At 33.6% G+C, this 22,090-nt stretch overlaps 8 protein-coding genes across 8 annotated transcripts; 6 read left to right on the forward strand and 2 right to left on the reverse strand. All coding sequences in view use genetic code 12, as the record gives it.

Annotated features, from left to right (window-relative positions):
• Nucleotides 1-115: 115 nt before the first annotated feature.
• CTRG_04135 (uncharacterized protein) lies at nt 116-1,027 on the reverse strand (the record flags this gene model as incomplete). Its single annotated transcript, XM_002549792.1, has 1 exon — nt 116-1,027. One exon carries the CDS (start codon nt 1,025-1,027, stop codon nt 116-118), a length of 912 nt encoding a protein of 303 aa, XP_002549838.1.
• A 303-nt stretch (nt 1,028-1,330) lies between these two features.
• Nucleotides 1,331-2,449, forward strand: CTRG_04136 (uncharacterized protein; the record flags this gene model as incomplete). Its single annotated transcript, XM_002549793.1, has 1 exon — nt 1,331-2,449. The coding sequence occupies one exon, from the start codon at nt 1,331-1,333 to the stop codon at nt 2,447-2,449; it is 1,119 nt and encodes a 372-aa protein (XP_002549839.1).
• A 2,816-nt stretch (nt 2,450-5,265) lies between these two features.
• Nucleotides 5,266-7,581, forward strand: BTA1 (Bta1p; the record flags this gene model as incomplete). Its single annotated transcript, XM_002549794.1, has 1 exon — nt 5,266-7,581. The coding sequence occupies one exon, from the start codon at nt 5,266-5,268 to the stop codon at nt 7,579-7,581; it is 2,316 nt and encodes a 771-aa protein (XP_002549840.1).
• Nucleotides 7,582-8,877: 1,296 nt separating this feature from the next.
• Nucleotides 8,878-9,474, forward strand: CTRG_04138 (uncharacterized protein; the record flags this gene model as incomplete). The annotated part of the gene is made up of 1 exon (XM_002549795.1): nt 8,878-9,474. One exon carries the CDS (start codon nt 8,878-8,880, stop codon nt 9,472-9,474), a length of 597 nt encoding a protein of 198 aa, XP_002549841.1.
• A 1,367-nt stretch (nt 9,475-10,841) lies between these two features.
• CTRG_04139 (uncharacterized protein) lies at nt 10,842-14,030 on the forward strand (the record flags this gene model as incomplete). Its single annotated transcript, XM_002549796.1, has 1 exon — nt 10,842-14,030. One exon carries the CDS (start codon nt 10,842-10,844, stop codon nt 14,028-14,030), a length of 3,189 nt encoding a protein of 1,062 aa, XP_002549842.1.
• Nucleotides 14,031-15,166: 1,136 nt separating this feature from the next.
• CTRG_04140 (uncharacterized protein) lies at nt 15,167-16,069 on the forward strand (the record flags this gene model as incomplete). The annotated part of the gene is made up of 1 exon (XM_002549797.1): nt 15,167-16,069. One exon carries the CDS (start codon nt 15,167-15,169, stop codon nt 16,067-16,069), a length of 903 nt encoding a protein of 300 aa, XP_002549843.1.
• Nucleotides 16,070-16,884: 815 nt separating this feature from the next.
• Nucleotides 16,885-17,562, reverse strand: CTRG_04141 (uncharacterized protein; the record flags this gene model as incomplete). The annotated part of the gene is made up of 1 exon (XM_002549798.1): nt 16,885-17,562. One exon carries the CDS (start codon nt 17,560-17,562, stop codon nt 16,885-16,887), a length of 678 nt encoding a protein of 225 aa, XP_002549844.1.
• Nucleotides 17,563-21,056: 3,494 nt separating this feature from the next.
• Nucleotides 21,057-21,977, forward strand: CTRG_04142 (uncharacterized protein; the record flags this gene model as incomplete). Its single annotated transcript, XM_002549799.1, has 1 exon — nt 21,057-21,977. The coding sequence occupies one exon, from the start codon at nt 21,057-21,059 to the stop codon at nt 21,975-21,977; it is 921 nt and encodes a 306-aa protein (XP_002549845.1).
• Nucleotides 21,978-22,090: the final 113 nt, after the last annotated feature.

The following is a 22,090-nucleotide window of genomic DNA, read 5'->3' on the forward strand; positions in this document are numbered from 1 at the left end:
ACCTTTTTTAACATCTGGAATAGAAATAACTCCATTTGCTAAATGTGGATAAAATTCCAGTAAATACAATTGACCGGTACCAGGAGTGGTTCCTGGAAATTTAGGTGTAGTTAAGTCAAATTTCATAATCATCCAAATTGCCAGATTCTGGATCTTTCCAAAAGAACGGACGTAACATTATGTATGAGATAGCTAATTTAAGACTTGGTAATACCCTTAAAGTACCTTCACCAGAGCGATTGTCGGAAAGTGCTAACCATCCTTGAAGAGTTCTGAAAGAACTACAGATGGTAGATCTTGCTTCAGTGAGATCGGGATACAAGTTTTCATGAGAAGTTACTCTAGCATCAAGTTTGAATGGATCAAATTCCTCCCAATTACCACTGAAAATATCTTGGTAGACCTTTGAGTATTGAACATCTTCCCATCTTTCAATTGAAGACGAATCTAAATGCAATGGTAAAGTAGCCGATTTTCCTGGTTCTCTAATACGAATCCTATCACCATACACAATTTGACTATCAAGATCAATAAGTGCCTCGCCATCTTCAACATGGAATTCGTTTGCCATCATCGAAAATAATTTCTTGATATTAGGGTGCATCCGTGCTTGGGTCTGTGGACGAGTCCAGAAAACGTTATACCATGAAGTTGGATTTGGATAAGTATAACCTGCAGTTTGTGGATGCTCTTTGCAAAAACCTTGTAACTCGTTAAACCAAAGATCAATTTGATGTCTGTCCACAACATTATCAACCATTAAACATCCACGTTGTCTAAATAAATCGGCCACATCAGCTGGGAGTTTTTGGTCTTTGATGGAATTAAAATCACATTTTGGGATATGTGAGGGTCCTGTTTTCTCGATATCAGTAAACTCCTTTTCAATAGCAACAAGTAGTCTTTTCCAACTTTCAGTTACCAGTTTGACATTCTCTGGTTTAATCAATCGTTGTTTTACTTCGACAAATCTTTGGTCCAAGTCAGGTGGAGTGGAAACAGAAGTTTGTAATACGGATGGAGACATTATGGTTATTATTTGATGATATAAAAATTACCCAGAGCCATGAATCATGGAATACATGGTCCCCATTTATACTCGCACGATTAATTAACTGCAAAAGAGAAAGTATAAAAATCGCACTGCTTCAATATTGCTTCCCCACATACTCGGACGGGTTTCCTAATTAGGTATTCCATCCTCCATGGTTTAATTTCTCCGACAAACACCAACTACAAAATAGTAAAACATTCTAATAAATCAATCTCTTGAACATTACTCAACACTACCTAACATTCCTGCTATCCTTATTGATCAAATCTGACATTCATGGGCAAACATGATTTATTGTCACGTGAGTCCAATTCAAACCCCGAGCCCGCAAATCGGCTATATTATCTTTTACCAAAAATTAAAAAAAAAAAAACAAAACATGAGTGCAACCATACAGATAAACCACTTAAATTTGCTCATTCTTTTTCTTTTACCAATTCATCCCCGCCAATAATGTTAGGACGTATTCGAAGTACGAGGAGAGCTCTTAATGTGTATCAAACATTGAGACAAAGGTGCTGTTACGCCACAGCTGCATCAGAAGATCCAGTTGATCACCACAAAAGATTAGGGCTCCATGAGTGGCCCACATCATCAAACCCCACGGCATATGAAATATTTGGTTTATCGTCGAAAGACATGGGAATGTCACCATTGGAACTTAACAAGATACTTAAAAAGAGATACGTTTCATTAGTGAAGATATATCATCCTGATACATCTCTTGTGCTAAAACACAAAGGAAAGGAAATCGATACTGATTTGAAAAGAAAAAGGTTTGATATGATTCAAGAATCGTATCAAATACTTAAAAATCCAAGACGGAGAATAGCATATAATAGATTTCAAACAACTACATGGGAACAACAAGGAATGTATCGTGGACATGATAAAGGACCTTGGAGTAAAGAAAATTTCGAAGCACATAGACGTGCAAACGCTCATAGACGAAGATATGATTTTAAACATGACGAAGAGTTTTGGCATGCAGCTACTTGGCAAGATTATTATCAGATGAAGTATAAACGCGCACCTCCTACTCAAGAAGAACTTGATAAGAATAAGTATAAGATTCTTGCCGGAGTTTTATTATTTGGGGCTGTTGGATTTGGATTGCAGATGATTAATGCTGTTGATAATGCAAACAAGTACTTATTGGAAACACAACAGTTGAACTTGAAATCAATGAAAGCATTAAACGACTCATACGATAACTACGGTCAAGGTCATTCAGAAGCGGATAAGGTTAGAAGATTTTTAGCAAATAGAAGAAGTACAATGAAACTGAAACAAGATCATGACGATGAAGAAAAATTACCGGAACCTAATGATGATGAGTTGTTAAGAAGATACGCAGTTAAAAGACTTGAATCTTGGGATCGTGTTGATGACTGATGGTGTTGTTTTATAGGATTTATTTATTCATTCATTTATAATTGATATATATATCATAAAGTAATCAGATAACGAAGGATCTGGGATTCATTAGGTTCTTGTCCTTTGTTTGCAACAAATATGCTAAGTATAGGTGATGAAACAGTTTGTCCGAATAATATTTCGATGGGTAAGTCATAGGTGAGTGTACAAACAATACGATGTTCATGTATATTTCAGAGATTGAATTTTATATAGACAAAAACGCCAACTTTATTCAAAAATAAATCGGCGATCACAAATTGCGCTAAAGTTTATTATCAGTAAAGTTTCCATTTAGACATGTAATTGAACTTTCAATTAGAGTATTAGTTTTCTTCAACACTCCAAACAATAATTCTGACATTGCATTTATATATTCTTCTCATTGCATTGGAACATGGGGACTCACACGGCTACAACAACATACCAAATGCAAAGTAAAAGAAACTTGGACCAACTGATACTAGCAATCATGGTGTCAACTATTCTTGCAAACAATGTTACACATCAGTTTGTTATTAGTGATAACAATGGATCAACATACTTTAGGTAGCACCCAAATAACCAAGGTCATATATCTAAGAGATCAGAATGTAGGTATGGAGATGAAGATATATCTGGTGATGGTGGTTTAGAAGCTAACTTATGCAGATCTGAATTGGGTGTAGACCCAGGAGTTTTAAACAGTGATGACGATTATGATACAATTGATATTGATATTTCATGCCATCAGGATATATGGAGTCATTCTGGTGTTTATGCTCAAATATATGATAAAAATCATCTTGGTACTATATTGTCAGCAACAATTGCACCTTATACAAATGACAAAAAGGGTACTTTGAATAAAATGCCCATGTGCTCAAATGGATTAAAACATCAATGTGGAAGAGTTTAAATATCAAGCTACAAAAATTATTTGATGTTAAACCAATTAGTTTGATTTTTATCCTACTTTGTTACAAATATAAATATGAGAAGAGAAAGTTATTCAAATAGGAAACTGTGATTTTTTATGTAATCATTAAGATGTACATACTACTATAAGATGAGAATCATTTAGTTAAATTGAATTCAACTGTGTATTTCCTTACTTACAAGTGAACTCACTATAGAACGAAAATAAATTATTTAGAGTTGATTTAAATGGAAAATAATGTGATATTTTGACATTTACCACAATAAAGTTACTAAAGTAACATCTTAAAGTTAATCAATATATTATGTACATTCTTAATTCATACCAACTCTAAAAACATTGTTCATTCAAATGCGATATTTTTATTTCATACTAAGGGATTTGAATTATTCATATTTAGCAAATTAAAATGTTCATATTAATAGAAAAAAATATATTCATATTACGTGACAATATTTGTTTCATTTAGTATGTCAATGATAACATAGAGGAGGAACATTTGGGTCATTAGTATGAAATAAAAGGCTGTATAATACAGCAATTATATAATAACCATAACTTGAAAATCAAGGCACGCAATTGCATCTTGTTGTGTGATTACCAGTTTCCTAATCGATATACCCATTGTATCATTAAATAAAATTACACGGGCAAATATTACATACATATAGGAAGTAACAATATTTTTTAATCTGATACGCTAGGGGTAACTTTGCCATAAATATAAAGGACATCTTTCCATCTCAAATTATTTTTGTGGATCCACTTTAAAGGAATAACTGGATTTAACAATAATTGAAACTTATTAAGATTTGCAAAATGGAAGAAAATAAAGATGAATACAATCTTCAAAACGAGTAGAAACAATACCTTAAAACACGAAGAAATATTATATTTAAGATGATAGTGTTAATACTTTTTGGTGTTTTCTTGACATTTGGTCTTGTATTTTTCTTTGTTAAATTAGCAATTGGTATCTATGAAATTAAAAAGGAAGAAAATTTAATGAAATTGGATCAATCTTTTACCAGTAACTGATACTAATACACAAGTTTATACAAATGATGTTTTTAAATATACAACAAGTTTTAAGTATATTACTTAAAAGCTACTTCTCCTATTTATTAGTCTAGGCCGTATTGTTCCTAATAAACTAGCATCGTCAGAGCTCGTATGAAACTGATAACGATTTCTCTATCAATCCGTTCAACTGTCTAAACCACGTGATAACTCTGTTGAATGTGTTGATGTTGATAATTCAGAATTCAATTTTTGTTAGTTGCCACTTTTTCCAAAAATTTTTTTTTTTCTTTGGCTACTTTGGGTCCATAAAAAAATGACACGACAACAATTTAATGACTGAGCAACCAAAAATTAAGGCGAATTCATATTCAGATTCCAAATAAGAAACGTGTTTCCTGTTAGAAACCATCAAAATTTTAAAACAATGCAAAAGAAGAACCATGTGTGTGGGTGTTGGACGTGCCATGGTCGTGTGTGACACAATCTGGGGGAAGATGGGGACCCACGAGTGCGTTGAATTTTTCTTTATTATTATTAACTATTTTAGACTTTCTCTCAAGAGTTTTAACCAGAAGAAGTAGAGATGGTCAAAAATAGGAAACGTGGTGGGATCAAAAAATTGCAAACGTAATCATTTCACACGTATTGGCAACAATGAAATCACAACAACAACTAGTGTTGGTTCTGCTTTTTCTTAATTTGAAAATTTTAGTTCCCATTCAATTATAAATATCAATGATTATGTTCCAAGTCAACCTAATTGATTATTTTTTATACCTTTATTCTTTTTTGGTTTCAGTTCTGATTATTCTACAACTAGTTTTCAACAACACTATACCTTGCCAAAAAAAAAATGTCAGAATATATTTTGGACATGTTCCCCGTTGATATATCAAAAGTTTACGTATTCACGTCAGTTTCACTTTTTTGTGGTGCTGTGTACTTTTCAGCCAAATTGAACAAAACCTTCCATTCAATATTGGTCTTTTGTTGGGCCTGCTTTGTTAAACCGTTTTTACACAAAAAATCTGGCGGTGGTAGTAAAAATCAACAACACAACTTGGAGTTATTCTACAAAAATCAAGCTCATATTTATGATACCACAAGGGAGGTGTTATTGAAAGGTAGAAAAGAATGTCTTAGATTAGCTATTTCTCATTTACCTAAAAAGAAAGACATTGTCTGGATTGACATTGGTGGTGGTACTGGGTCAAACATTGAGTTCATGGATAATATCTGTAAGATTTCTGAAAACTTCAAAGCTGTTTACTTGGTTGATCTTTCTCCTTCTTTATGTGAAGTTGCTAGAAAAAGATTTGAAGCTAAAGAATGGACCAACGTTCATGTTTTGGTTGCAGATGCTTGTCATTTCAACATTGACTATGAATCTGCTGATTTGATTACCTTCTCTTATTCATTATCCATGATTCCAACTTTCAATGCTGCAATTGATAATGCTGTTTCACTTTTGGATAAGGAAGGGTTAATTGCTACTGTTGATTTTGGTATTCAAAGCACTGATACTTCCATGGGAAGAATCAACACTGTTGGTGGTTTAGGTAACAGACACATTCCTTGGATTTTGAGAAATTTTTGGAGAATATGGTTTGAAGCTGACAGGGTATTCTTGGATTCGTCTAGAAGAAACTACTTGGAATATAAATTTGGTACAATTAAGTCATTGAATTGTTACAACAAAGTATTGGGCAAAATTCCATATTACATCTGGATTGGTTGTGATAAAACTAAATCACATTCCATTTTGGAGAGATTAAACTGTTTGGCTACTGAATCACCTTATCTTGCCCCTTCCACTACTCCGATTTCTGAGCAAATTGGTGATATTCCAATTTCCAAAGGTCATGAGGCTGCATTAACCAATTTGCAGAAAAACTTGCCTTTCCCATCCATCTACTATCAACAAGAACACTGGAGAGTTTACTATGATGAATTGAACCCATTAAATGAACAATTCAACAATCAATATATTTATGCATTCACTTGGGAAGACCCACGTGAGGATCATGAGCTTTTGAATTTCAGTAGTGATGATACTGTTTTGGCTATTACTTCTGCAGGTGATAATATTTTAAGTTATGCCAGTTTACCAGATCCACCAAAAAGAATCCATGCTGTCGATCTTAACCCATGTCAGAATCATTTATTGGAGTTGAAATTGGCAAGTTTCAGATGTCTTTCACAAGAACAAATCTGGTCCATGTTTGGTGAAGGTAAGATTGATAATTTCAGAGAACTTTTAATTGATGTTTTGGCCCCACATATGTCATCCAATGCATTCCAATACTGGATGGATAAAGGACCGAGTGCATTTTCTGGTAAAGGGTTATATGACACAGGATTTTCAAGATGGGCTTTGAGAATTGCTAAATATGTTTTCAAAATTTCTAGAGTTGGTAAATATGTTGATGAACTTTGTTCTGCTCCAAACATGACGGAACAATTAAGAATTTGGAATGAATATTTGAAACCAACTTTGTTTAACCCAATCGTTGGTTCATTGTTAGTTGGTAATCCAATGTTTTTGTGGAAAGCTTTAGGTGTCCCGGCAAATCAAGCCGCATTAATGGGTCCATCGGTTATCAAATATGTCATTGACACTTTAGATCCAATATTAAAAAGATCTTTAATCTCCACTGACAATTATTTCTATTACTTGTGTATGAAGGGAAGATACTCCAAGAACAATTGTCCAGATTATTTGACTACAAAAGGGTACAATAGATTATCCGCTTCTGATAGTACAGCTGCTTCATCACCGATCAACAACATCAGAATGCATACTGATACCTTGAATGAGGTATTTGGTAGATTAAATGGGAAATCGATCACCATTGCAATTCTTATGGATCACATGGATTGGTTTGATCCACATGGTAAAGATGCAATTAATGAGATTTCAGCACTTAAGAAATGCCTTGCTCCAAATGGTAGAGTTATGTTAAGATCAGCTGCTCCTAATCCGTGGTATATGAAAACTTTTGAATCATTGGGATTTAAAGTAGAGAATAGTGTTGTTAGAAAACATGGTGAGAGTATTGATAGAGTCAATATGTATGCCAGTACCATAGTTTTGAGATATGTTGGTTCACAGGAAGATAATGAACCAATTATTGATGGCAGAAGAAGAATGAGCAGTTTAAGGATTTAGGGGATATAGATAACATTAGTAGAGTTGAGTTTAGTTCTAGTTTTTATTCTATTTTTTTTGTATGTATAAGATTATGTTATTAGATGGTTATTATCTGAAAGAAGAAAAATTCTTCAAGAGTATTCACCAAATTTAGTAAAAATTTACAAACAATATTTGTCAAGTTGACTGTCATTCTTGGGGTATTTAAACGGAAGAGACTTCATTACGCATATGTAAAATAGAGAATCTAGCCCATTTGCAAAGAGCGGTACGATCAGTCAATGTAGTCATGTGATGTCACAACAGTAAACTCCTGCATAGTAATATTAAACTTGGAATACTATTAAGTGAACCATAAAGACATATTGTTAGATCCGTTTATAATTGTCCTACTTTTCACGCCGTACAAGGTCGAGGATTCGCTAATCGCATAAGTTGAGTGCGCTTGTTCACCTGCCGTCTCGATGAAGTCCAAATTCAATTGTTGGTAATTATATCTTCACTACAACTCCTATACCACCCTTATACTGTTATTCACATATATTGTCACCAACTGTGATTATAACAACAAGTAACTTTATAAAAATTTGGTGGAATTGCACTTGGTAGCGGAGGTAGGATAAAAACCAATAATTTCTCCGATATAATTATTCCGAGATTCTGGATTTTTTCTTTTTTTAGTGAGGGGTAGAAGTGCATTTGGATTGTGTCAAACAAAATAGCCCCCTAACCGCATACAAGATTATTATAACCTACTCACACGACAGACAGCTCAACTGATACTGCAGCATGAGATGAGCTCAGCTGAGATGGGGCGGAATCAACGAGTTCAACAAGATCAGCTGTGACGTATAAATACTGCTGCAGATCCATTGATCTCGTCTCACAACGAAATTTCCAGTCTCTCTTACACACACACACACACCAACCAAGAATGAAATTCTCCGCCAGTGCCTTGCTTTTATTGGCTTCTACCACTGCCTCATTAGCCAAGAACATCTTGATGTCCAACGATGACGGCTGGGCAACCGCCAACATCCGTGCCTTCTACTACAAATTGAAAGAAGCTGGCCACAATGTCTACATCGTCGCTCCTGTCACCGATATGTCTGGTCACGGTGGTCAATTCGACCTCCCAGAGTCCTCCACCTTGGAAACCGATGGTGAGTACGGCTACCCCGCTGCAGGTGCTCCTATGTACGGCCATGAAGTTGACGATGATCACGTGTTCTATTTCAACGGTACTCCTGCATCCTGTGTTGCCTTTGCCTTGACTACATTCTTCCAACATATGCCGACAACATCACCATTGACATGGTTGTAGCAGGAAATAACTATGCACAGAATTATGGGGGATATTTCTCTCTATCAGGGACCATGGGGGCCACCATTGAAGCTGTGTACAGAGGATACCCGGCTATTGCATTTTCTGCGTGGAGTTGGAACAACACTTTTTACAAAGACGGCTTAGATTTGAACGACAACTTGTTGGAGTCCACCATTGTGGCCGAGAAGGCAACCGAGTTGGTCAACCAGATCTTCGAGTCCCAGGGTGAAAACCCAAGAGCTATGGGGTTGGGTGTTGGTTTGAACGTTAATTTCCCAGCTGTAGGTTACGACAACGAAAGCTGCACCAATCCAAACTGGGTCTTCACCAGAATTGCCGGCAGCGGTGCCAAGGGCGCCGAGTTGGTCTTTGACGAAAAGACTCAAACCGTGGGATGGGCCGATGACAGATTGGAAGAAGGTATGCAACCATGCTACAACGGTGACTGCACTTTGCCAACAGAAAATTTCATCCTCGGACAAAACTTGTGTAACGCTACCATTTCTGCCTTCTCCGTCGACTGGGATGCCAACTTGGTCTTGACCGAACAAGCCAAGGCTTTGGTCCAACCACTTTTGGGTTGAGGTTATATGCATAGATACATAGGTACATAGATACGTAGCTCGTTGTGCTAGTGTCTAATAATACAAGTTCGTATTATCTTTGATGCGGTGTAGAGCGCGACTTCCTAATTTGGGTAGAGTGTGCAGTGCACGTGATGCCAGAATCTTTTTTTTGTACAGCGTTTCTATTTTCAGTTCGTACCAAGTTCAAAGAAATTATTAATACTAGTGCGACAATTTAATTTATAGTAAGGGAGATTAATTGTTCATAGTAAATGGAGTCAAAATGTTCACACCAGCGGAAATAATACTTTTCAACCAACTGCCCTTTTTTTGTTCATATCATAGATCATACATTTTTACGATGAACAAATAGAGGTCACGTAATATGAACATTTTTTGCACAAATATTGAGCGCCTTAATATGAACTTTTCGTTGCAGATAGTGCGAATAATATTGACACATTGGTCTGAAAATTATTCTTACACTAGTGCGAAATAAAGCTGCTACGACTGTATCTACAAGTATGATACTATTATTTTTATACTACACTTTACATGCCTTTCTTTTAGAATATACATCCGTACTTTTATAAACTTACCTTACCCTACCTGTATATCTTACTATATCCTGTAGTCAAGACATAATCTTATTCTATTCTAAACAATATTTCAATACGCCTAGAAATTTTAACTCAGTGTTGAATTAATATCAAAGATAGAATACCTCACAGAAACAAATTTCCGTATAAATTTCTACGACAGTATTTTACTATTTTTTGGTCTGAAGTGATGTTTACTAATAAAATGTCATTCAAAGGGTCGAGAGAAGCGGAGACAACTGAAAAGGTTATTGTTACTGAACAATGATTGCTGATTTCTAAATTGAAACAATTTGAGCAACAATTTGCAATTTTTTAGTAATTTATTTCCTCTTGTCTTTCAGTAATAGGGGAAAGGAGGAATCACACTAAATAAATAATTTTTTTTCTTCTCTTTGTTCATCACACAAAACAGGAATTGTCGGGGAGAGAGAAATTGGTTCTCATTACGGGAGTTCAGTATCTGGTTATTTAAAAGCCATCCAGCAATCTTATAAGCTCATGCAAAAAAAAAAGAAAAAAGAAAATCTATGGAACCTTCAACTTATTCTTCTTTTGTTCTTTCACCAATCCTTTATCCAAACTTGAACACAGGGCTTTACAACAATCACATGGCGTAGCATCTTTTGGAATTCCTACCCAAGAAAAAAAAACATATACTTCCCGTCTAATTTTCTTTATTGTACTACAACGAAATAATACGGCGCAGTAACGGTGGCAGAGGACAGAGCAGAGGACAACCAGAGTGAGAGAGACAGCAAAAAAAAAAAAAAGAAACCAGCAACCATGGGATTGAAATTACATAGAAAAAAGAAAACTAATGACGATACTGCCAGCAGTACTTCTTCACAATCATTTGCCAATTCATCTCCTAAATCAAACCATAGAAGATCATTAAATCTATTTCAACATCATAAACGAATGAGTAGTAGTGGCACTTTTGCTGAAGATAAGTCCTTCAGAGGCATGATCAATTCGATAAACCGATCCCATTCACAATCAAGACCACAGACGAACAATGTCAATACCAGCCAAATTGAATCTGGAAACCAAACCCCAAGAACATTGCCGTCATCACCTACAATCTCGAGATCCAATTCAATGACCAAAACAAGTGGGAATGCATTGCAGTTGCCTCAAAAGGATGTTGATATGCCGGGCACATCATTAATAATATCAAATGACGAGCTTGAGAGAGTAGTGAAGCAACCAGAAGGGGCAAGTGGAGTTGACATAAGCATAAGTCCAAATAATGGATCACAATTATTGTTGAATGTCCCTGATAAACAACAGACAAATACAAGCCAAACATCTTCACAGCACCCACCAACTCATCAACCTCCAACTAAAACTTCTACACTAGATTCGCTGTCAGATCTACAAGAGCATCAACATCACCATCACCATCAATCACAACAACCAGCTAAATCAGAATCAGGAGGATTTTTGTCAATGTTTTTAAACACTGGTCCAGCCAAATCAGCAACACCACAAGAGGGTAATATTGACCCTAATGATAAGAAAAAAGAACACACCTCATTTGCAGCACGATTAGATAATTTGTTGAAAGGAGTTAAACACGAGGAGTCGAAGGCGTCATTGACAGGAGAAGGAGGGGGTGCAGAAGAACAGACAGATAGAGAAATAGGACGAACTTCAACTGACATGAAGTCAGTGCATTCATTAACGCAAGATGTACAATTCGAGCCTGTTAGAGAGTCGCCGTTGAAAACTTTAGGAAATGGTGATTTGAAATTGGATGATTTTGATGCCAATGTTCCTGGAGGGTTACCAGATACCGAGTTTGTTGGTTCTCGAAGACCCTCATTTCGTTCTGCAGACAGCACTACAAAGAGAGCAATCAGTCCTGATAGAGAAAACAACTCTGTACCAGTGGGCAATCAAGTTCAAGCTATATCTAATGGAAATGACCTAAAAAGATTGAAAAGAAGAAGTGGTATGTCCAATGGTGATCGACAATCATCAGTGGGGAGAAGCTCATTTGTTGACAATCAAACGATTTTAAGTTCTGATGATCACAGAAGTACCATTGGTGCGATTAGATCACGAACGTCTGAAGTGCAAGATGATTTGGATATATTAAGTGATTCTGAATTGGAGAATTTAGATAATATTGTCGATTATTCCAAAAAAATTAAGCATGCATCAAGGAAAAGAGATAAAGAGTTTCATCAAGTATTTAAAAAGTTGCCAAGTGGTGAAAAATTAATTGACGAATTCAGTTGTGCATTTTCAAAAGACATCTTGGTTCAAGGTAAGATGTATTTAAGTGACCATTATATATGTTTCAATTCAAACATTTTGGGTTGGGTCACAAACTTAATTATTCCATTACAAGAAGTCATACAGATTGAAAAGAAATCTACCGCAGTGCTATTCCCTAACGGTATGGTTATCAGAACATTGCATCAGAAATATGTGTTTGCAACATTTTTAAGTCGTGATACTACATTTGACTTGATTACCAATGTGTGGCACAGAGTTATGTTGGAGAACAGTGATATTGACCCCAAGAAGTTGCAAGCAACGCTTGAAAGAAAAAGAAGAAGGGCAAATTCTAACCTTTCACAAGTCAGTCGAGATGAAAGTTATGTTGATGATTCCGATGATGATCTTGGTGGTTCAGATGAAGATAATGATGACTCAATGGCCGATGATGAATCTGGCGATGATACTTCGTTAGATAATGATGATGGAGATAACTCAGAAGAAAAAGGAACCGACGAAAGTGATGTAAATGGCGCCAGTGTGGCTGCTACTTCGGGTTCCAGTAAGGATGGAAATACTTTTAAAGGATTGCCAGTAGTTGGTCCATTAACCCACGCACCAACATCGACTGGTTACACTAAAGATTCAAGTGAAACATTTATTGTTGAAGATACAATCAAAGCTCCACCAGGAGTTGTGTTTTTAATTTTGTTTGGCCTGGATACAGCCAAGTATATTGGGATTTTAAAAGAACAAAAGAATTTTGATATAAGTGAATCATCTATCAAAGGGTTGTCGAAGGATAACAAAGAACGTAACTATACTTATATCAAACCATTAGGAGGAGCTATTGGACCAAAACAAACCAAGTGTGTGATTGAAGATAAAGTTATTGAATATAGTCCTGATAAATATTATGAGGTTGAACAAACTACTCAAACACCAGATGTTCCTAGTGGGAATTCGTTTAAAGTTAAAACCAAAATTTTCTTAAGTTGGGCTGCCAACAATGAAACCAAGATTTATATCGTAACATCCATTGAATGGAGTGGGAAATCATGGATTAAAGGTGCCATTGAGAAGGGTACTATTGATGGTCAAAAGGACTCTATGGGCTCATTAATTAGCATTACCAACAGAATTATTGCTACCAGCGGTGATAAAAAACCAAGTAAAAAAGGTAGTAAAAGAAGTAGAAAGGGAACAGTTAGGAAAGACGTTGAAGAAGAACCAACTAAAGCAGTTGTTAGCGAACCTGTTAAACCAAAGAGTATTGGTGATCAGTTTGGTGATTTGATTAACTCCATTGGTGATTTGGTGCCAATTCCATTCTTGAGTAATACACTAGTAGGAACAATTGTGTTGATCTTTGGTATGATTATTTCATTTTCGTTGTTCAATAAGATTACTCATAGACATACTCCCAAAACAATTGAAATAATTCCATCTAATTTGTACTCGTCAAAGATACAGATAGATGGAGAGAAATATTTGGTATTACCTACAATAGAAACCAATTTCAATAACGAAAGAATGAGAAGACAAGAAGAAGTTGGCATTTGGAATTGGATCAATGAACGAAGTAATGGTAAATTGAACTTGTCACTCAATTGTGACAGTTTTGAAAAATTAAGCAATGAAGAATTGAAGAGTAAGTACAATGAACAAGAGTTGAAAGAAATTGTCAGATTAACGAAATTGAAATTGGATAAACTTTCTGAGAAATTAAATGATATCAATCTATAGAAATTTTTTTTATTTTTTAGTTATTTCAATATAGAAGTTGTGTATGTTTCTAGAGTTAAAGAATTGTTGTGTTGTAAACTGATTCATTGTGAACACCAATGATGTGTACAAGTTAGATATCAATTTTGTTTTTTGACTCGTTATTGAATGGTGCTCTGGTTTGGTCATTCATGAACTGAATCTCAAGTATGTATGATTGAAATTTTGCATATGTATATTGTTTGTACATATATCTCAGTGCAACCAAGAATTTGTGTTCAAACGTAGATCCATTTCGGTGAAACACAACTATATTTATACTTGTAAAATCTGATCACATTAATATGAATCCGGTGGAACTGAAAAGATACCTCAATATTCCCCTTTAATCCGTATACTTTAAATTAAAGTTATATAATCAATAAGGGGAATGTCCATTAAATATTAAAATTTTACGAGACATAATTAATCATGATGTCATTTGTGCTTAGGGGGAAAAAAAGAATTGTGGAGTTGATAGTGTGGGCAAGTCAGAATATTTTTTTTTTTTCAATTCATGTGAAACAAATCAATGATGATCATTTTAGGTGATGTTACGAAACTGTCATAAAATATTTACTCTACTGTGATGGCTGAAAAAGGTATCTAACACGAATGACCTTCACACCTCTTGGTTTGTACTGTAATTCATGGATATTTTGTTGTTGTTTATACGTTTGTTCTTCCATTAAATGTAGTACAATACTGCATAATCTTACATAGTCAAACGTTATCCAACTTAGGTAGTAACGGTGATAATCCAATGCATGATCAATTCCTGTAACATTTAGAAATGTGCAAAAGAAGTCAAAAAAAAAACAGCAATAATATTCGAGCAATCAAATCAAACAAAGGTCATAATCACATATAGTTTGAGTCCCGCACGACTTTCAGTACGTAATCACAAAATGTAAATAAAATATTCGTAAAAAATAAGTGAAAAACGAATGAGAGAAAAATATATAAAAAAAAAAATCAATTACGTCATTGATGAATCTTCATGGGTTAATTAAAAGGGGAAAAAAATCTCAAATATAAAAGCCACCATTAAGAACATCATCAAATAATTGATATTCCACTTTTTGTAGAGTTGCTTCTTGTTCAACAATTTCATTTGAATGACAACTACCGTATTACCAAAATTAAATTTTTTTATTGATATTTTCACTAAATATGTTCCTTTGATATTCACGTTGAAAAGTTTAAACCGTAAATTAGTCTTTGAAAGAACATCTTATCAATTTATTATCAATTACTGGTTGTATTGCTACATATTGCAGCATATCCAGAATATGCTTTATGATCAATCAATTGTGTTGTATATTTGCAGTGTCATAAAATTATGGATGTTTTATGGAAGTTCCAATAATTTACGTTTAGCTAATGATATAATATTTGTCAGACATGTTGATTTTGAAGCTATTAAGAGAATTGAAGATGAATTTATTAACCCTTTAATTAATACCATATATCCTAAGTTTAAAGAAATGGAATATCAGATTTATTTATGTGGCAAGACATATTCAAAACCAATTGATGATTGTTCAATAATATTAAATTTCCCAAATGTTTCTAAATTGTTTATTTTGAATAATGTCAATTCCCTTCCTACGACGACTTCCACATCAAGAAGAAGTCGTCTGAGTGGATCAAATCTGAGACCAAACGTTGTTCCCAATATAGGGACCTCTACTTCACCTAATCCAAGTCTTCCAAATCAACGATCAAGACAATCTTCAAGAACTTTTGATGGTTATCAACAAGGATCTGATAGATATTATCCTCCATACCCATTTGCTCCGCCTCCATATACAAATATTGATACCTCAGGTAATAGATCTGCAAATCCAATGAGAAGATCTTCCGTATCATACCAACAACAACCTACGACGTCAACAAGAATAAGATCAAGATCTGATAATTCCGATGCTGGTCATCGACAAAGTGTAAGAGAAACTTTGAATTTGGATCTGAGAAATAGAGATTATTATTTTTCTCCCGTTTTTGTTGATGATAGGTAATTGGAAATTAAATATGTAATAATAAATATATACAATTGCAATTAGTATAATGTTCACACTGATAGGTTATTCTTGGTATGTTTGGCACATGAAAAATTATTTTCCATACAGTGTTAGATTAGTAGATATGATCTCAATTGAAGAATACAAGTATTCAAGGTAAAATAATACATTATGTTAAATCTCAGGGGGAAGAATATGTTTTATGATTGACCATTTCCTTGTGTAATCTTACCAAAAAATCACAAAAATGATTGCATAATATAATTACATATATTTCAATCACTTTTTTTGTTGTCTCATCTAAATATTGGAAGAATAAACAACTGTAATCTTAAACTCTAAATGCTGATTTCTAATCCAAAGTTTAATAAGAGGTTGAACAATAGGAATATTAGAAGTTTAAGTTATTTTTTTTAACAAAAGAATTGCTACCTCAGTCGTGTCGATACTACATAATTGTCGCAAACATAATATTTGTCACACAAAAATACAACATGAAAAGTATTTGCAGTTGCTTACCACATTGAAACTATAACATTCTATTGATTATCCTTAAATTATGATATACACCATAACTATAAATCAGTAATTAAAAAGAGAGTAGTTTTTATATAAATTTTTATTTATCTTAAATTACAAAAGTGTTCCTAATTATTATATCACAATGTCTATCCCTATATAAAAAATCACTTAACATCAAATACCAGTTCTAACATTTATCCCAAATCCTAAAATAATAATAATAATAATAAAAATAAATCTTAATATCCACAATTTCAATTAGAATCACCACTAGAATTGCCACTAGAAGTTTAACTATTGATTGGTATTGGAAGAGTGCTACCTCTGCATTCAAAATATCCAGAACGACCACGATTAATATACTCACTACTCATGTATTCAGGTTTGCGGCAATTTTCAATATTAGTTGAAGTACCAGTACCAACGTTATTTGAAGCCAGAAATAATCTAACACCAGCAGTAGTAGGCAGAGTTCCTAAATTAGCAGGCTCTGAATTTTTGTTTTGTTTCTTAGTCAAGTTAAATAATTTCTTGAATATCTTACAAAGTTTGTAGAAAATAATTTCAAGATCTAATTTCCAAACATTTTCAGATGGGGGATTAGATGCGGTAATTAAATTTTGTTGTGGAACTGTTTTTAAAAATTGAAGGAGATCGATTGCTCCATTGATATTATCAGCTTCTTTAGCTCTAGTATCCCCAACAAGACAAGATTCAGAATTTTCAGGTACCAAAACCCAATCATCATCTATATGTGAATCAAGTAAGTTATTTATGAGTAGCGAGGTATTTCCATCTTGATCTATCAGTCTTTGTGAAGCATCACTACCCTGAATGTTGACAAACAGAGAAGATTGTGTGATCTGCAAAGAAGAAGAAGAACCAACCGTTGAGTTACCACCAACTGTTGAAATGTCAGCATTGTATCCTGAATCACTTGAAGTAAGAGAGGTATTAGCTGAAGACATTGATTATTGTAGTTTGATTTTGAATGGGAGTATTTCTAAAATATAAAATATATAATTTTTTGGGGAAAAAAAGGGAGATTTTTATGAGAATTTATACTCAACAGATTTATATGAAGTAAGAATCTTGAGTCTATCCTAAATACCAATATTTGTACTTATTTACTAAATTGATTTACCAACAAAAATCGAGGAAGTGGGGATTATAGAAAGATGACTCTCATCAGTATCCTTTGTCAAAAATGACTCCAGTTTTCAAATGTACATATTTTTTGAGAAGAGGGGTCCCAGCCACACATAATTGGTACAGGGAACAACAGAAAAACAGATAAGCTAAACAATAGCTTACACAGAAATTAAAATATCTCATATAAATAATATGGAACTCTTTACCCGTCACAAACGTGATATCATTTTCATTGCATCGAGAAAATTTATTAACACTCTGATTAGTATCTGATGAATGACCTCTACATCTTAACAAATGAACAATTGTCCTGTGATAATTCTTCATTGTATCTACTATAATAGTTGTATTTGATATTTTGATTTCTATAATTTTATGCATGATTGCAAGATTTTCATTAGATCGCTCAGTAAGTCACATTTTTCATTTCTATTCTCCCGAGAAGTCGCTCAAAACATCATTTTAATCTAACCGTTTTTTACCTTAATTCGCCGAAAGTCAGATTAGACAATTGTTTTAACTGTAGGAGAAATTGAGAGAAAAAAAAAAAAAATAAATCATCGGGGAACATACATTTTCTATACGAGAAGAGCCCCATCGTCCTAGTGATCTTTAAATAATCAAAGTATTTTTATAGGGGTTGTTGTTGCTGATTTGTATTAATAAGTTCATTAGTTTTTTCTACGTACCATAGAATTAATTTGTCATATAATTCTATCCCTTGAATTATTGTACTTATCGATTGTGGGGATATCACGTGCCTTGAGTGGGGCGTTGGGTCGTGTACGTGTAATGATTTTGGAAAACTATATAATTATGTAATCATCCAGTATCAAAAGATATTTTGCGAAACTAATCATATCTTATGTATATTTCGAGTATTAGTAAATAGAAATCAAAGAATATAAGCAATCGACTTCCAATTGGGCCAAACGAATTCACGATTGCTGCTACAAGTGTTGCAAAAAATCACCATTAAAACGTTTGTACTATAAAACTTACCTAGTCGTGTACAGATGGTCAATTTACTGATAAGAGATTTTTTGTTTCTGTCATACATTACACAAGAAATCTTATCGCAAAAGAATGTGTGCGACAGATGGCAAACACTTTGTATGTTAAGAAGTCTACACTGTTTATGATCCACTTTTCTATATGTATTAAAATGCAAATGACTAATTACTCTAAACCTTTTATTAGGGGTCGACCAATGTTCAAATTATATATACTATTATGTAAACCCTTCATTTTTTACTTTTTCTGGGATACCTCTTTTTCCTGGACTGGGATACCTTCAATCATACTATAACATATGCTATCTCACCTTGAGCCGGAACAAGATGTTAAACTAACTCTATTATAATATGTAATGGGGAATTCAAATTATTTTTTAGCTGGTTTTGGTGGTAATGGCTTCTTTTTTAAGTAACTCCATTTACTGTTCTTCTCCTCAACGACCTCATAAAGTGCAAATCTAACTGTCTTTTTGGTTTTAGTTTTAGCCTTGTTTTTGTCTTTAGATGAAGACGATTTGGTGTATATCATAGTTGGTGAAATATCATACATTTTTGGTTGGTTTATGAAGAAAAGGAAAATAGGTGATAATTCAAAAAAAGAGACAAGATTGATTTTTGAAAATTTTGAATTTATAACTCTCGGAGAGAAATAACATTTTGCACTCTTGATAAATATGTAAGTCAATTTTTACCGCCCGATTTTATGTGACTAAGTCCCCGCTGAAAAATTTTTCTATGGCTTTTTTTTTTGGGAGTTGGTTTTTTTTTATAGAAATCAAAAATGTAAATTGTTGGCATATTATTATACACAGCGGTTTGTATAGCCACGCCCTGTGTGTCTTTTGTATAGTATACATACTTGTCTTAAAAATCATTTATAATTTGTTCTACATTGATGATAGTAATAATAATTATGAGAATTAAAGTCGAACCCTGGCTAACTATAACTCATAAGAGACAATCAAAGACAACACCGAACATTGAATCATATAGTCACCGAGGAACGTTGAACAAGATTGGTTTACCATGGTATAAACAGTGTTGAACTTATAAAGGTGGCACTGGTAAGTTGTGGGTAATTTAGGTTACCATGAATCGCTCGATTTTGTGTTTGGTACTAATGCTCCACTCTTAGGTAAAATTTCTTTTTCAGTGGTGGTGAATGCCCTGCGCAAGCTGCAAAATCTGTAAGAACATCACACAAAGGCAATTGGTGTATGCACAAGTTGGGTTTGGATTGTAGTGTACCAATTTCAAAAATTCTTTTTGGTTAGTTTTTTGGTTTTTTTGGGGATACTTATACATAGTAAATTCAATGCAAATGAAGTTGTGTATAACATTGGTTAAGTCAATGATCTGGATATTCCACTTGAGAGATCATTATACTTCTACCCAACACACTACATCTCATAATCATCATTGGAAAATTTGGTTTTTAATTTCTTTTTTTTTTCTTTTATATGCATACAAAATCTTAGTTTTGTACAACCTTTTATGTACTTTCAAAATCCATCCTATTTCTACCGATTCAGCTTTAACGAAGATCTACGAACTGTAGATGAAAACACAATTGCTAATATAATAAACTTTAATTTAAGACACAGTAATAAAGAAGTTCAAGTAATTGGTTACTGGCTATTTAATGTGTTACGCGATGTCAGTAACATGAAATGCCCAACCTTCCTGTCAAACAATTCTTATTATTAGAATGAACAATAAAAAAAAATATGTCAGTAGTAATCTAGACCCCATTTTAATTGAGGGGAAATTGTATAGCGCCTTCGAGAGGGTTTCCACGAATGCATGAGTAAATAGATAAAAGACCCGGGAAGATCCATATAGTATATGGATTTACTTTCATACATTTTGAACTCCACAATGGTACTAGCGTAATTTTACTATCAGTGCGCCAAATTTTATTATACATGATTATATTTTAGAAAGATATTAAATTAGTAAAATACATTTGTCGAGCTATACCAGAATCTACATTAGACTTGGTTTGTACAAAAAAACTCATCCATAGAATAAAAAGTAAAGAAAAATTTTAAGAAATTCCCCGAGTCTGGAAATTCTTTGCAATTTTCAATCAAAGAGAATTGCGATTCCCATAAAAATCAAGAAAATCAAAAAAAAAAAAGTTCATCGGAGTTGGTATTCCAGGGTCTAGTTGATTTGGTACTTTTTTATATTTACAATTATAGTTCTTATCGCTGTTGATTTTACACTTTTCTTCTTTTATCATTCATTTCAACATCATCTAATTCTTAATACAAACTACGATTATACTTATAATGATGGACTCTTTCATTAATTTTGTATTACATGTACTAGCCGTTTTCACATATGTTTTCCCATTAATAACTACTATCAAATCCATAACTTGTGTATTTGTTCTTAATGATACCTGTTATAGATTCATTGTTAACTACTGGATGTACTACTTTTTATTTAAATTAATCCAAGATCGATGTTTCAATGATGATATAAAGTTTCAAATTATTATAGAATTCATTAATATTTGGTTATTTTATGGAAGTGGTAATAATTTAAAACTGCTTAATCATTTGATTGTTTCTAGGTTTATTTTGGTGAAGTATATCAAAGACAAGGAAGAATTTTTTAATAAAATAATTAATTGTTTATTTGTTGATTTTATTGATCTTCAATCTCAACTTGTCAATCGTGGTGAAATTTATTGCCAACCTTTTAATACTGATCTATATTCTGGTATTGATAAATGCATCAGTGTTCCCATCAAGATAATTGCATTAATCTTCCCTAAAGGAATGGTAATTTATAATATAGAAATTCCCACATCAAACCAAGCTACAAATGAAGAGTATTATTCTAGATCGAGATCTAGATCTAGATCTGAATCACGAAAAACAAGATCACCTTCCAATAAAGATAGAGCACCATCACCTGATAGAAATCCTTCCAGATCAAGAAGTTCATCCAGATCAAGAAGTTCATCCGCAAGACCATCAAGATCTGGATCATCCAAACATAAAGAACCTAAAATTGTTTCATCACCACAACTAGCTCAAGGTTTTAGATCAACGTTACAACCTACATTCAATTCATTGCATCATCCAAAACCAAGACAGCTGGTATTCTCAAGGGCAGGATCTTTTAACGAATCACCATCTCCATCTTCATCTCCATATATTTCACCAAATTTAATCGACATTCAAAATCCCAATCTCCTTTAAGATATAATTCATCACCTTCAGCATCAAGCTCCCGTTGTACTACAAATGGAACAAATACTCCAGAAAGATCTGAGCCAATGTTTATACCAGTGTATTATGATTTAACACCTGAA

This window comes from Candida tropicalis, assembly GCF_000006335.3.
Source record: "Candida tropicalis MYA-3404 genomic scaffold supercont3.5, whole genome shotgun sequence".
NCBI lineage: Eukaryota > Fungi > Ascomycota > Pichiomycetes > Serinales > Debaryomycetaceae > Candida > Candida tropicalis.